This window comes from Fulmarus glacialis, unplaced genomic scaffold, assembly GCF_000690835.1.
Source record: "Fulmarus glacialis isolate BGI_N327 unplaced genomic scaffold, ASM69083v1 scaffold9596, whole genome shotgun sequence".
NCBI lineage: Eukaryota > Metazoa > Chordata > Aves > Procellariiformes > Procellariidae > Fulmarus > Fulmarus glacialis.
The window spans coordinates 5,136-19,594 of NW_009220000.1; the positions used below are offsets into that span (position 1 = coordinate 5,136).

The window sequence follows — 14,459 nt, forward strand, 5'->3', positions numbered from 1 at the left end:
CTCTGCAGGTTATATTGCTCCCCCGTCAACTCTGTTATAACTACAATATTTTATTTTAATCCTGCAGGTAGATTTCTTGACGTTTTTGTATTGATGCTTTATTGTTTCTGTAGTACAGTGCGCTACATAAGCCTTATATTGCCCTTATCTGAAGGAGCTCGCCACCTATAACGAGTTTATTTGAACTTGCATCAACCTTTGCTATTTTACCAGTCTTGAAATTTCCACCTGCGTTTTAAAAACGCTTGTGTGTTTTACAGCCCTCTCGCGCCGATCTGTTTAAGGTTCCCAGCTAATAGCTGTGTTGAAATTTCCAGCCGATCTGCCATGAGAGACACCGAGTTAAAGGCAGGTCACGCAGCAGCCTGAACCCCGATTCTGACGTGAGCCGGAGCTGCTTTTGACTGTCTGGCTCTAGATTCTTACCATGGGGTATATCGGATGAAATATTAATTGCATCATCAAGGAGTAAAGTTTTGCCATTTTATACTCATCAGATATATCAGTGGGTTTTGTTTCCAGTCTGTTATTTTATTACTTTTGTGCTTACAGTTTAGCTTGCCGAAGAGTAATTCAGAACCTGGTCTATGTTGTTTGTTTCCCTCCCAAGACTTAATTACTATTTATTTTCTCCTTTGAAGTGGGTAAAAGTGTGTTTCTTGGGTGATAAGGTGTAGAGTTTTTCAGGCTTTTTGAGATTTCCTGATAACTTCTTCACTGGCAACTTTCATTTTTTACAGCTTGTTTCTAGACTTTGAAGTGTTCTTGCAGTTATTTGCTCTTCGGGGATGTACACGCAGAGGCAGTCGTTACGTGTTCCTTTGTTTCGTGAATTAAGTTTGAGACAACTTGAGGGAGTTCATGTAAAATACTCTCAGGCGTGATGTTACGGGCTTTTGTCGGTACCTGTGTATTTCCACGCTCCTTCTGGATTAAAGCATGCTCGTCTTTATTTAAAAAATGAAATTATGAAGACAACTCTAAAGCACAGTTGTGGGTTTGTTGTTTGTTTGTTTGTTTGTTTTTAAAACTCTGAGCAATATATACCGAAGGGATTTGCCTCAGGTATCATAGGTCAGTGCGTGAGCACTTTCCTTCTCCGCAACCCAACGTTATCTTAAAATCACGGGAGGTACCGGAGGTTCCCGGCAGCTGGATGGCTGCGCTGCCTGCCCTGTGTTTCCTGGTCGTGGACACAAAGCAGTCAGGCAGGGAAGTGAAACTTGGGTGTAATCGTGCAAACGAAAGCACATCGGCCACGCTAGCACAGCCGGCAGAGCTCAGAGCTCGACCCGCCGGCAGTCTCCAGGCATCGAGCTCGGGGGCCGCTCACATCCCGATACGGCAGCTTAATCCTTCGCTAAATTCTTCGGCTTCTGTATTTTTGAGCAGAGTTTCAAATACCACAATTTTTATGAGGTGGTATTTAGTGCCTCGAGGCATCAAAACGAATGAAGGCATTTAATTCGGAGAGCTGAAGGCAGTGAGGCAGGAGTTTGTAACCACCTCTTGTTCTGGGACTCTGTTTGCAGGTAAAAAATTCTTTTGCATAGTCTTTTTTGCGCAGTCAGAGAGCGTTGACGCTGTCTCAGATTTAGATTGCTAGGGTCACGGGCTAGAAATAAGTTTTGAACTCCTGTGTAGCTAATAAAGGAGAATTCCAATGATAGGAAACGTCTGTTTTGAAATCAAAATAGGACCCTGTTGATGAACCCTGGGACAGTGTCGCCGGTTCTTGTGTTGCAGGAGCGTTGCTGCATTCCTCAGACTTGTAAACCGTATCCCTAAAAAATAATCCTGATCAGGGTGGATGGGAGTTGAACTTCTAATTATTGCTGGAGCAAATTAGATGCGTGTTTCTCAGTGCTGTCATTTCATTTTCCTGACCGTGTGGGTTTTGCTAAAATGCACACGGTCTCCTGAGGTTTACTAAAATATTTTGCGTCTTCAGTTACCCGCGTTTTACATATTGAAATGGCAATTTCTGCGTCTTTCCCGCTCCATTGTGAATACGGCTTTGAGGTTAGATCCTTCCTTGGGGTTAGGCGGGTTTGCCGTGGCAGAGAGGTCTCTATTGTTTCCTTACCTTGTGTATCCTGTTGTTCTTTGTTTAACCTGTCATCATACTTGATGTGGTGCCTGCCGCCCCTGCTTTCCCTGGCTCCTTAAATCAGGAGCGGGGAGCACAAGGAAAACAGACACATGTAACGCCACGCGGAGCTGCCCCTGCACCGCCTCGGTGGGGGAGGCTTGGTCTGTGCTCTGTTGAAATAAGCAGAGAAAGCGTTTAAAATTTGTGTGCTTTTGGGTGCTGGCAGCAAAGTGAATTTTGCCTTCCCTGGGATGCTGGTGGCGTTAGCACAGGAGAGATCTAAGAGTTCACGCTGTCATGAGTGTTGTCACCCAGCGTAGGAACCACGCTCCCGGTCCGCTTTGTCTGATGGCTCTTACGTCCGTAAATGCTGGCATTTGTGTAAATGTTGTTTGTTTTTTTTTTTTATGATGGGTTCTAAACCTGCCTGGTTCTACTGCCTTGCATGCTTAAGTGACAGTGTCTTACAGTAGCCTGTTGAAACTCTACCAAGTCTGTAGGGATCTTGTTGCTTTATATTTAATGTTGCTTTTTTTCTGGCTAGTTGTTTCACCATGCCTTTAAACAAAATACAAATTTTACTCTTAAAAAGCGTGAGCAAGATGGCTCTGACAAACTGGGAGACTTGAGGTATGCCTTGGCTAGTACAGTAGCAATTTTCTTATTTCCTTTCTTTTTTTTTTTTTTTTTAATTCTTTCTTTTTCAGAACCTGAAAAGACCGATACCAACTGCTGCAATCAGGCTTCGTGACAAGAAGTTCCTTTTCGGAGAAAGGGGCTGTAGTGCTCTGCTGGCCTGTCAGCAGATCTCTGACAACTCCAGACCCCATTTGCCCTCGCAGCTGGGATTTTGCCATCCCAAACCAGATATCTGCCGTTCCCCGCATTGATACAAGGCGGAGTGTGAATTGCAACTGCCAGCTACGTTGTGCAAGGGCGAGGACTCTTGTTTTTTCCCCCTCCTGTATAGCTGGACGTTAGAGCAAACGCGCTGAGATGTCTAAAAAGCAAAATACTAAAGGTAAGATGCATGTGAATGTGATAGAATCAAATGCCAATAAACAGCACTATTGATTCCAAAGTTATCAATTAGGAAAGGGGTTAATTGCTTTTGCGATACTCTTTTCAAGGCTGCTGATGTCACTTGACAGCTTATTGTCACCAGCTTAGTGACACCGTATAACCTGTTGGGTTTTGTGACATTTTTAGTAGCATTTCAAGTGTCCAGCTGGACAGTTCTGATTTCACGAGTTCCTGTATGTTAATATTGCATCACTTTCACAGCCAGACAACAGGAGAAAAAAAATATTGTTTAGTCGTTGAAGAGTTACGGAGCCAAACTTTTTTATTTTACTGGGGTCCCCAGTTGGTTCACGACTTCCCCTCGTTGGGTATGGCCAGGAAGAATTTGAGTGGTCTCTGAGTCTCTGATGGAATTTACTCTACCAAAACTTAGTCTTGCTCCCGAGGCAGCCCTTGTCCCTCCTCTCCAAACGCCCCATGGATGCTGGCGTTCTGGGGCAGGCTTCTGTCTTGCACTTGCATGTGCTGTCTGTGGCAACTGCTTGCCAGGAATCCAGTTCAGAAACAAGCCGTCGAGTCGAGGTGGGATAGCTCAGCTCAGGTCTTCGTCTCTTGGGGATGCAATTCAAACTAGACCTATTTAAATCTTTTTCCTTCGAGATAGGTACAGAAGGGCAACGAGCAAGTTTACGAGAAGCTTTTTCCCTTGCTTTGTCTTCAAATACACAGGCTGGTTTTCCTTTTTCTGCCATCGCATGTTAAGTGGCAAAGCTGTTCTGGCGTCAAGCAGCTTATTTCAGTGAGGGATCTTATTTGTCGCGTGTGAAACATTAATTCCAAAGTGTGTGTGTGGTGGGGGGAGAAGGGGGGTTGAGGGTTACGGTTTGCTTTTTATTTGAACTGACTACTAATTAATAATTTAAGGCGAATGGGTTTGACAATTCATGTCCTCTACCTCAAGAGAAGAGCTTTTGTTCTCTGTAGATTTCCCCCCCCCCCCAGCAGCTTTGGCATAGAAACGGTGTCTACCTGAGGAGCCCAGCCGTCCTTTGACAGCTAGATCCATACATGATTCAAAGCAATTAGTAACAGTTATGGAAATTATTGTATAGGATAATTTTGGAGTGATTTTTAAAAAGCTGTATTTGTATCTGTGCTCTTGGAAGCCTCAGTACAAGTCATTAAGAAATTGGCTTCTCTCTGATGCTGGAAACGGAGCCCAGCAATCGTTGTTGCTGAATACATGTGGAGAGAAAAACACACCTTGAAACAGCAGAAGAGAATTAATGTGGCTAGGTAGGGGAAGAGAAATCTGTAGGAGACAACTGGGGGAAAACATGGGAAGCTGTTGCTCTGAGGGAATTCAGAGGGTTGGCAAGTCCCCAGCCGAACGAGAAAGCCGGCACAATTGCTGCTCTCGGTGTTGTTCGGCAGAGTGTGTCATAGAGAGAACCCGCTGGGAAGCGCTGGCATGTATTGGGTTCCTAAAGAAAAGTAAAGGGATCTTGGACATAAATATTTGACAAAAGGCTTTAATTCGCTCCGCCACCGGGGATATAAAATACGCCCCGCTTTGTTAAGCAGGCTCATCTCCAGTCCGCGCTGCAGTGGCAATGTGGACATAAGGGAAGGTGAGAGTTAAAGCTGCAGACTCTTCTGGCTGTGCCCTGTCCTGTTTGGACTGTGATTGAATTTTCAATTACTACTTTTCTGCTGCTCTAGAATGTTAATGTAGTCCACAAATATTTTCCAGTCCTCTGTAAAGGAGTATACCTTGGCCAGGTAAGGAGTGTCTTTGCAGTTTCTCTTTCTTTCTGAAAGCAAAACAAAACCCCTTTGCAGTGTAACAAAGGGCTGGTGAGAAGTGTTGAGAGATAGAGAAGGAGACAGACCTATTTTTAATAACACAGCAGTTTTGAAACCAAATCAGAAGCCCACCTGTTTCTTCTTCTTAGAAGTGCCACAGAATAGAGTGAACATCTGAGCTATTCAGAAGGGTATTTTTAAGTCTTGCGAAAATGTATATGCAAAGTTTGGGCACAGAATCATGTTCTACTCCTGAATATTACTGGCTGTAAATAACTCTTTACTCAAAAGATCTATGCTGAGGAGAAAACAGTCCAATCTGTAAACCGGTCATGTAGTTATCCCCATTCAAAATCCGAATGCGTGCATCCACATGTAGGTCCATGTCTGGGTTATACCGGATGGCTCATTTCAGCTTTGGTATATTGTATAAGGGATAGTTAAAAATTCGAAGGAAGGGTAGTCTCAGTGATGCCAGATCTCTAAATAAATGCTTCCCCAGCGTCTAGTAGGTTTGTTGGTTTGCTGCTGTCTGAAGTGATCTTGGATTCTTAGTGCTTCTGGTTTTCCCCCAACACGAAGCATGTGCACTCCCTCTCATCCCCCTTCTGACTCGATTAATTGATTTGAGTGAAAGCAGCCACCAGGCTCAGGAATGACTGGTGACCCCAGGATACAAAGCAATCACATAAATCTTGTTTCCATTGGCCATCAGCCATGGTTTTAGGCATGCCAGGTTCCTGAATAAAACAGCACTCGGGTTCCTACTCATCTGGATACATCAAGGAGCCATTTCAATTGATGGAAAACTGTCCTACGTGAATTTGGTAAAGGCAAAAGGTCTCTGGTATCAGTTGCTAGGAAGGGACTGGAGCGGTGTTAAGCAGCAGGGAGCCTGCGCACCAGAGCCTCTACAAAAACCCCAGATGTGGGAGAAATTTCATTTTAAGCTCGTACTTTGTTTAACAACGCGTCAATCGAGCAGAAGATACTGCTTTGCAGAAAGCAGGCTGTGCTGATTGGGGTGGTTGCAAGCTATTTGCTCAGTCTGTGTCCGGATAACTTCTGGTAGAATCGGCAAACCGGGAGGTTGCGGAGTTGCTCTGCAAGGCAGCACTTGCTGTGAATTATGGTGAAAACGCACAAAGGCGAATATTGAGCATGTGTTCTGTAAGCTGGTAAATCGAATCCTGGCCTGTGAGTGAGCTCGGGTGCGGTACGAGCGTGCAGGTGATGTCAGGAATTCGTGGGAGCTTCAGCTGCATCACTCTGCTGAGTGTGATGCTCTGGAATTGCGCAGGTTTAATTTAATTTTTCATTTTTTGTGTGTAGATGGAAATTAGATGGGAGGGGGAAGACAGTGTCCTGCAATTTGAATTACCTTAATGGCTCTCTGTTTGGCTTCGCTGCCTTAGCTCCACTGAAAGCTGATTGCCTTGCTTCACTGCTCGTGTGTCCAAAGCACAGGTTGAAACTGCAGCTGTGACAACGGCCGGGAAATGGCAGCGTGCCCGCCTCGGCTAGACCAGGTCGGTGACGCTGCAGGGGCAATGAGACCTGCGCTCCAAGTGCTTCCCTGGCCCTGGGAAGCAGGATGGGTGCTTAGGAGAGCTGTGTCCGTACGAGCCCCTGCTTTGTGGCAAAAATACCCGCTTTTTGTGTCGGGCAGAAATACCCAATTTTAGCAGCGTAACTTTGGGCATATTTTAGTTGATTCGCAAGAAGTTAGTTTTTATTCCATATTTAATTTCTTTTCTTTCCACTCTTCCAAGCCCTTAAATGAATATGGCCTTATATTGGGAAGGTAGCCTGCATTAATACGGGGGCTAACTCTTCCGCTGCCATCCAGCAGCCGTCCAGCTGATCAGATGCTTCTGAGATCGGATGTCTGGAAGGTTTAATTTGCTCACCTCAGAATGAATTCTTCGAGTCCATCTCTTGCCTGTGTAGCCATATTCTATCTGAAGCACAGCAAGTTTTTTTGTAATTACACCCTGGTGAACCGATCACTTTCCTGTATCAGGTTTGGACCGAGAAGGCCGTGTTGCATGCTTGGCCCCTTGAAATCTGTTTGAGAAAATAAGCAAGAAGTGGCACTTCTTGTTGAGACAAGACTCTGAAGTGCAGCTGCCACCTCCGTGGGCTGGCTGTGCGCTGCAGGAATGTCACAGGGCTGTGCTCGGGGCATTAAAATAGTTTCCACAACAGCTGATTGAGGTACCAAGCCCCGACTTTGAACGTGCCCAGGCAGCAAGCAGGGACAGAAATTGAGCGAGTACAGCTTAGTAACCCAACAGACCGACTCAAATATCTTAATGTATTCTGGGGAAGGGAGGGCTTAGGTGTGTGGTAGTGATGTTTTTCCCCTACACAGAAAGTTAGCGTTTCTGTGTAGTTTCTCCTGGTATCAATGAAATGTTGTCTCGACAGCAGCAAACCCAGGAATATTGATTCTAACCCCAGTTTAGTCCTTACTTCTCTCTAATTCATGAGGAGAGAGCTTAGCATTAGTGCCTCTGTTGCCTGTTAGCAAGAACTGTTCTTACAAGGGAAAAATCGCGGTATGTGTTGATGTAATTCGTAAGGAAAAGCATGAGACTTGAGATATGCGAAATGCAGCCTGTGGTGGTCTGTTTGCTTCAAGTGCAATGTCTGACGCCCTGGGAGCCCTGAAACCGCAGAAAGCTTCCACGGATGTAATCTCTTATGTAGCACTTTTTCGGAAATCCTGATTTTTAAATTTTTTTTTTCTGTATTTGTGGGTACTTTGGTATGACTGCAAGCACAGACTGATAGGATAATGATATTCTGGCTTCTTTACTCTGTCCTGGGAAGGTGCATTAATTCCCATCCAGTCACCTCTGCAGTCCTGGGCACAGACATCTCCCGATTCTCACAACGCAGGAACTGCTGGAGATGCTCGTAATTAGAGCAAATTGGAGATGCTCTGAGTGAGCGGCGAGGTGCCATTTCTTTAAGAGCTTTTTATTTCACATTAGCCGAGGTCTCCCGCGCTATCCCTGGGAGAGCCGGCGCGGTTACCGTTGACCTGAAAAGCCACAGAGTCTATAAATGTTTCACGGTTTAACTGAATCATGATTGCATAGCGCTTTAAGTGTATATGCTGTCCAGTTCCCCAAAGCCGTCTGCCTGCCAGCGTCCTGGCTGGGGCAGGAGGGTGAACCTGGCGATTGGAGAGGGATTTTTTTTTTTCTTTTAGTTTGGTAAGCTATTTTTCTGTGCACACTTTCCGTGAGCTGGCATGTGGGTGTGGTGGGGATGAAGTGCTGGATGGGTTCGGAGGAGCTACATGCATACACGGAATCTCGCTGTACGCTTTTGTAAAGTGTGCTCTGTGATGCTGGTTGGGACGAGGTCTGTGTAGCTGTCGGGCTGGTGCTTTTCTTTCTTTTCTGTGTCTCCTTATGAAATGACTGCCTGCCGTGGCTCAAAAATGAGCCAGGACTCAGCTTGGCTTGACCTGGGGGCTTGAGTGGGAAATAGTGGCCCCTGGTCTGACTTCCTCGAGGTGTCAGGTGTAGAGTTGTTTTATTTCTTGTGTCCCAGGAAGCAGAGCAGGCATTTGTTAGGTCTGTAGTTTTAATTCTTGCACGTGTTTTGTACAGAAAGGACTAATTAGTGGAGTTACGGGAGGAGCAGATTGATATTTGGTAGGGTGGATTCTTCCCGGCATCGTTAGTGTTTCTATTTAAGAGATCCTGTGTTATTAGTCCAGTAAATAGCACTGAAACACAATAGTAAATGATTTGGGATGAATGATTTCTTACCACCTCATTTTTCTGGAGGCTGCAGTTATGAACAGAGAATCAATTAAGGCCGTCGGCATTGTCTCTGGGGTTTATCACATCAAATCAACAGGGTAGCACTGCGTGGTGTATGTTTTAATGCAACAGAGATCAGTCTGAGTGTCTGACTGACTCGTCATGTCAGACATGACATGCATAGTCTGAGCCCTGGCTTTGGGAAGGAGCTTGCCTTTCCCACAAGGATGTTAATTCCAAAATCGTGAAGTCACTGGTGGCCGCCAGGCTTCTGTCCACGCGGGCGTAAGCGTTTTAAATTCTGTCCCTTCTTGTAAATACCCACTGTCACAAGAGACCTGAGTGCCAGCAGCCCTTTTAATGATGCTGGGGAGTGCTCAAGGGCAATATCGAATGTATACGGTGTAGTCTCCGTTGCATAATTTTTGCATGATAAACATTTTAACACCAGGAGGACTTGGGCTGTAGTGAAGCGACTGGAAGCTGGAGAAGCAGCTCGGAGCAAGGTGCCGACAAGCTCAGTCCCCTGTAAGACCAAGCGCAAATGGAGATGTGGGAAAGGGATGGGATTGAGTAGCTGAAAATGTGCTGCATGGGGGAGCTGAACTTCATCTTTCCTGGCACCTGGGTCCTTGGTGGCTGCTCTGCAATGAAGATTTTGAAAAAAGATTGCTAATTCTCACTCGGTGATGGGGAGTCTGAAAGCCATTTACAAGATTAAGGACTAGAAAGTTGGTAACTTGAACTTCTGTGAGCTTGGAAAACTTGAGAAAATCTTGCTCATGGGGCTGAAACGGGTAAGGACAGCGTGAGGAAGAATTTAACCGTTCATCTGTAGCCTTAATAAGAGGCTGACCTTTCCATCATGTTCACAATTCTGTCACTGTATTTGGAGGCATCTCAGTTTAAATGCTACATCAATGTCTGGGAACTGCGGAAGTCAATGGTGTGTCTCCAAATCGCGTACGAGTTATTTAGAGGAGGTGAGGGAAAGAACATGAATCAGCAGCTTGGAATATCAGCTGAGCTAAAGCAGAAAGGGTAGTGACCGAAGTGAGCGTCCCCGCCGAGCACCCTGGCCCCCTGAAAGCGTCCCTTCCCCCAGGCGGTCCCCAAAGCCACCGGGCAGCGGCAGCTGTAGAAACCCACCTGAGAAGCTTTGCAGAAGAACCGGTGGTCTTTTACTTCCCTGACTCTGTGTGGGGCTCGAGGCATCAAAGCACCCACAAGCAAATGCCCTCCTAGGAAATCTGCCTATGGCTTTGTGCACGCGTGTGAACTCCCTGGAAAGGGGTTGGTGTTGCAGAACAGGAGTGCTTAAAACCTCTGGGGTCCTGCCGTCGGCCCCTGCCCAGGGACACGTGTTCTTCCTGAGACCAAATGTGGCTAAAATACTGGTTTGAAGTAGGTTCTCTCACACATCTATGAACAGCTATATTCCTTTTCTTTAGCAAACCTGAGATTTAGCCTGCTCAGACCTTTGGCAGGAAATCGAGGGTGAATTTGTGATACCAGGCACTCGTAAGGATCTCTTGGTGAAATGGTAGGGACTCCAGATTTATGTGACCTTTGCTCGCTGGCAGGGAGCAAACCTGTTGGTGATGGCTGTCTCAATTATGAGTCTCTTTTGGAACATATAAGCATTACCTTGGAGATTATAGCTGGCAGGGAACACAAGCTGCTGGATCTTCAAACCCATTTATCAGTCTGCTTGCCATTTGTATCTCCAGGTGGAGGAAATTGCTAACCACACTGCTCGAAGGCTCTAGCACTTTTGTTAACTCTTTATTGCTGGGCTCAGTAAAAGATTAATATGGAAATGGAGGAGCGGTACTGGTCTGGTCTGCTTCAGCAATCTTCTGTTTCGCACCAGCCCTGTTGGGGCTTGTGTTTTTTTGGCTTGTGGTTTGGATCCATGGTTGGCTGGTTTAAACTGACCCAGAGCTGAGGAGTGAATCGGCTTCTTGAGTTCAGTGGGGGGCATTGGCAAACCAGATTCAACGGGGGTTACCTGCCAAAACAGAATCTGGTCCTTAAACAAGGCTGGGATATCATCCGTTTTACTCTCAGCAGCTCTCTGCTAACCATATGACAGAATTAGCTAGCGAACGCCGTACGTTTGCAGGATTTCAATTTTCTGCTTGGCAAAGTAAAAACTCAGAGCTGACCTCTTGCTTCATATCTTTCCAAATGTCTCTCGGTGCCTGTTGTTCAGAAGAGAGCTTCCCTCTCCTTTGTCTTCACAGATCCGTCTGGGTTTATTTTTGATGTGCAGTCCAATACTGTGATGGCCCAAGGAGGAACCTTTGAAAACATGAAGGAGAAGGTAAATGTGTCTTCTGAGACTTTAACTCACCACGTGCTATGGAAGAGCTCCTGAACACTGTATCTTCCTCTCCTCTCTGAGATGAAATATGTTTCTGTCTGGGACCTAACTGCAGCTCTGTCAAAAGCAAAATTTTATTCAGGCTAAATCGTCCTGGCACATTAAAGTTTTATAAGGAAGTCATCGTTTACGGTTTTTAGACTGCTTGCAGAAGGGTTGCTGTAGGCTCTGTGTGGGATACAGCAAATGGTTTACATGTTACTCTCTTTTTCTTCCCTCTAGATCAGCGCGGTGCGTGCCATAGTCCCCAACAGGAGCAACAATGAGATTGTCCTTGTGCTGCAGCATTTTGACAACTGTGTGGACAAAACAGTGCAAGCATTTATGGAAGGTAACTGCAGCTGGTTTCTTGGCGGGGTTTGTGGCTTCGTAACTCGTACGTACCATGTTTATGGACCTACTTCAGAAGCAGCAATAGCCTCTGTGCAGAAAGGGCTGTGTGCAGTAAGTACACCAGGTAGCAGAAGCTCATGTAGCTTCTCAGCACATCCAAGTGCAGACTCAGTCCACAAAGATGACTAACGGATGATTCTCTTCCCAAGTTTTAGTTGATGTTTGTTTAGCTAAGGGTCAAGGCAGAGAGAAGCATTTGATAGCTCTTTAGATAAAGGAGGTTTCATAGTCAATTACAGAAACTCTTGTTCATCTGTACAAAATGGGAATGTCTTCAGCTTCGATAGTTGCTGTTTGTACTTTGAAACCTGGCTCACAAATCTTCTCTTGGGTCTGGCTGGCATGCTGCATTAGATGGATTTTCTGACCTTGGAAAAACAGGCTGTTGCTGGTGACAGTGCCTGTTGCTTTGCAGCTCTTATTTCCATGCTGGCCATCACTGACAACTGCGCTTTGCCTCTGGCCTACAGAAGGTATGACAGCTATTCCTCAGACTATGGGCATCCTGAGACAGCCAGCAGGTATCTGACCTGAATGCAACCTTTGAGTTCAGAACATGCTCCAGCAGGGTTCCAAGTACCTAAACCTTTAGTATGACAGAGCTAAAGAGAAGATTTTTTTTTTTTTCTTTTTTTTCCTGGAAAGAGCTGGCACTGTGGTATAAGGGAGTAGTCCCGTTCAGCAATGTGTTCCCAAAGCAAAAATGAAACCGATTCTTTTATTACATCAGCTAAGAGAATTGAAACTTAGCTGCAGCAGGTGTTACAGCTGGCTCCAGGTATGGAGGCACTTCCACGTGACCAGGAAAGAACTGGAGTGAATGCCTCGTCCACTGCTCATTGCTGCATTTCGTTTCAGGCAATGCCAGTGAAGTACTGAAAGAATGGACTGTAACAGGCAAAAAAAAGGTAACACTTTTTAAATATACTTTGCTAAGGCATTTCTCTTTTTATTTTGAGGATTTAGACTACAGAGAACAGTAGGCATTACTTGTGCTTTAGATGGGAAAAGAAACCAAAGAGCAAACCTGGCTATTGATGTTAGCAGAACTGATGCACGGAGATAATCACTAGGTGATCAGGTGCCCTGCTTTTCAGGGCAATGATTTACACGGTAACTTCAGTGCAAGTTGTAAACATCATCTTCTTGCCACATTTGCATTTAGTTTAGTTGTCAGACACATTGTGCCAAATGCAGCGTCTGAAAAAAAGGTTCTAGACTTTCTGTCTTTGCAGTTGCTTTTATTCTGCTGACCCTCTACAGGACCCCTAATCCACGCACACAGCCCCACACTGAAGTAAATCTTTATCAGGTCCATTTATTTCAACAGAGCTCTGTAATTCACTGTTCAGATAGTCATGCTGTTCCATTTTTCATCGGTAACCTTTGGAGCTGAACAGTTGCGTTTAATGCTGAGCTCTGTGGAAATATATTTCTTTGTCACGTAAGCTTTCTCAAGTGTTTTGCCTAGTTCTTTGCTCAGACCTCTGTGAAAGGGTTAAATAAAGATTTGCAAAGTTTCAGTACTTGATATTATAATATCTAAATCCACCAGGACGAGAATAAAATCATAATTATTCAAAAGGAGTCCTCTGAATATGTGAAAAGCACCAGCATGAAATGGAGGGAAAAAAATGAAATTGAATAGCCCTGTGTTGGGAAATGAGGGAAGTTTTATCAGAGCAAGGTCTAGCAGAGCACCCTGGAAGCTGCACCTTGCCAGTGAGCACCCCCAGAAGCGACCCAGCTGGTGCTGTGGGTTACAGCCACAAACCTCTCTGCTGTTTCCCATCAGTTATGCAGCCTTCATCTGATAACCGTTGCTCTTGTTGGCACACCATCAGGGAGGATAATGTATTCGTGCCTCATTAATGCCACTATATCTGTCCTCATTGTTGACTAAATCCTTCCTCCTATTAATAGGATCAACAGCCAGGCTGGCTGAAAAAGCATTTAATTCAGCTACTTTCAGCCAGTAAGCATAAGCTTAATTTTCTCTTCAGGAATTAAACTTAACATTTTTTTTTTCTCCCTTTTGTGGTGTGGATACCTAATCCTTAGAACAAGAAGAAGAAAACCAAACCGAAACCGCAAGCTGAATCGAGCCCTGGCCTGCCAGATCCCGGTAAATTGGTGTCCACTGAAGAGGAGCAGTCGGCAAACTCGGAGAAGGGTGGAATTAACGGTTTCCATGTCAACGGCTGTGCCCATGACACGGAGTCTGTGGACTCGCTCAGCGAAGGTTTGGATGCACTTTCAATTGATGCCAGAGAACTGGAGGATTGCGAGTCTGCTGCACCAGACATGCCTGATAGAACAGGTTAGTCTCTATAAAGTAGCGCAGGAGACGGGCACCAAGTGTTTAAAAAGCAGAGGAGCTGCCTCCTGCTCTTTTGTGTGTTCCTTCTTTGTTTTGGGACAGCTTTGAATATTGATTTGTTTGGATGGCTCTTCAGGAAAGAGCAGCTCACCTTGATTTCCTGATATTTTTTGCTTGTTGTGGTAAAGAGACGGTCAGTGTTCTGCTGTCCTCCTCACGTTCCCCTTTAAACGAGTGTGCTTTTCTACAGCAGTGCCTGAACTAGAGAATGGAATAGCAGACTTTGACACAAAATCGCTCATCATGCATCCTTCCCAGAGCCCTTCATCTCTTAGACAGCGGCCTGAGCAGAGGAGCACTAGCAGGTCTCTGTCCAGATCAACAGCGAGCAATTCAACTCCTGCATCCCTCTCTGTAACGTGGCTGGAAGATGTTCCGGTTTCACCTGCGAACAAGAAGCTAGGTAAGGCCCTGAGAGTCTGCGCGCTCTCCGATGTCAGAGCAGGTTGCTGCTGGCCGAATTCTCACCTCCTCTTCTGCGGTGTCACTGACGGACACAGTGCTGAGGCATACTGGACTTTGATTTTAATGCGAGCTAACATGCTTCTTATTATCTGGCCAGTAACTTGCACTCTACTCCTCCTCTTCCCCATGCAC

At 45.5% G+C, this 14,459-nt stretch overlaps 1 protein-coding gene across 1 annotated transcript in view; it reads left to right on the forward strand.

Moving 5' to 3' along the window:
• Positions 1-3,088: 3,088 nt before the first annotated feature.
• Positions 3,089-14,459, forward strand: part of SPATS2 (spermatogenesis associated, serine-rich 2) — a gene marked incomplete at its 3' end in the record, with an annotated part of 20,541 nt that continues 9,170 nt past the window's right edge. The window contains exons 1-6 of the mRNA XM_009580584.1: positions 3,089-3,113; positions 10,950-11,029; positions 11,312-11,420; positions 12,341-12,390; positions 13,544-13,802; positions 14,053-14,265. Of these exons, the coding sequence (XP_009578879.1) occupies positions 3,089-3,113; positions 10,950-11,029; positions 11,312-11,420; positions 12,341-12,390; positions 13,544-13,802; positions 14,053-14,265 (736 nt within the window). The remainder of the gene's footprint in view (positions 3,114-10,949; positions 11,030-11,311; positions 11,421-12,340; positions 12,391-13,543; positions 13,803-14,052; positions 14,266-14,459) is intronic.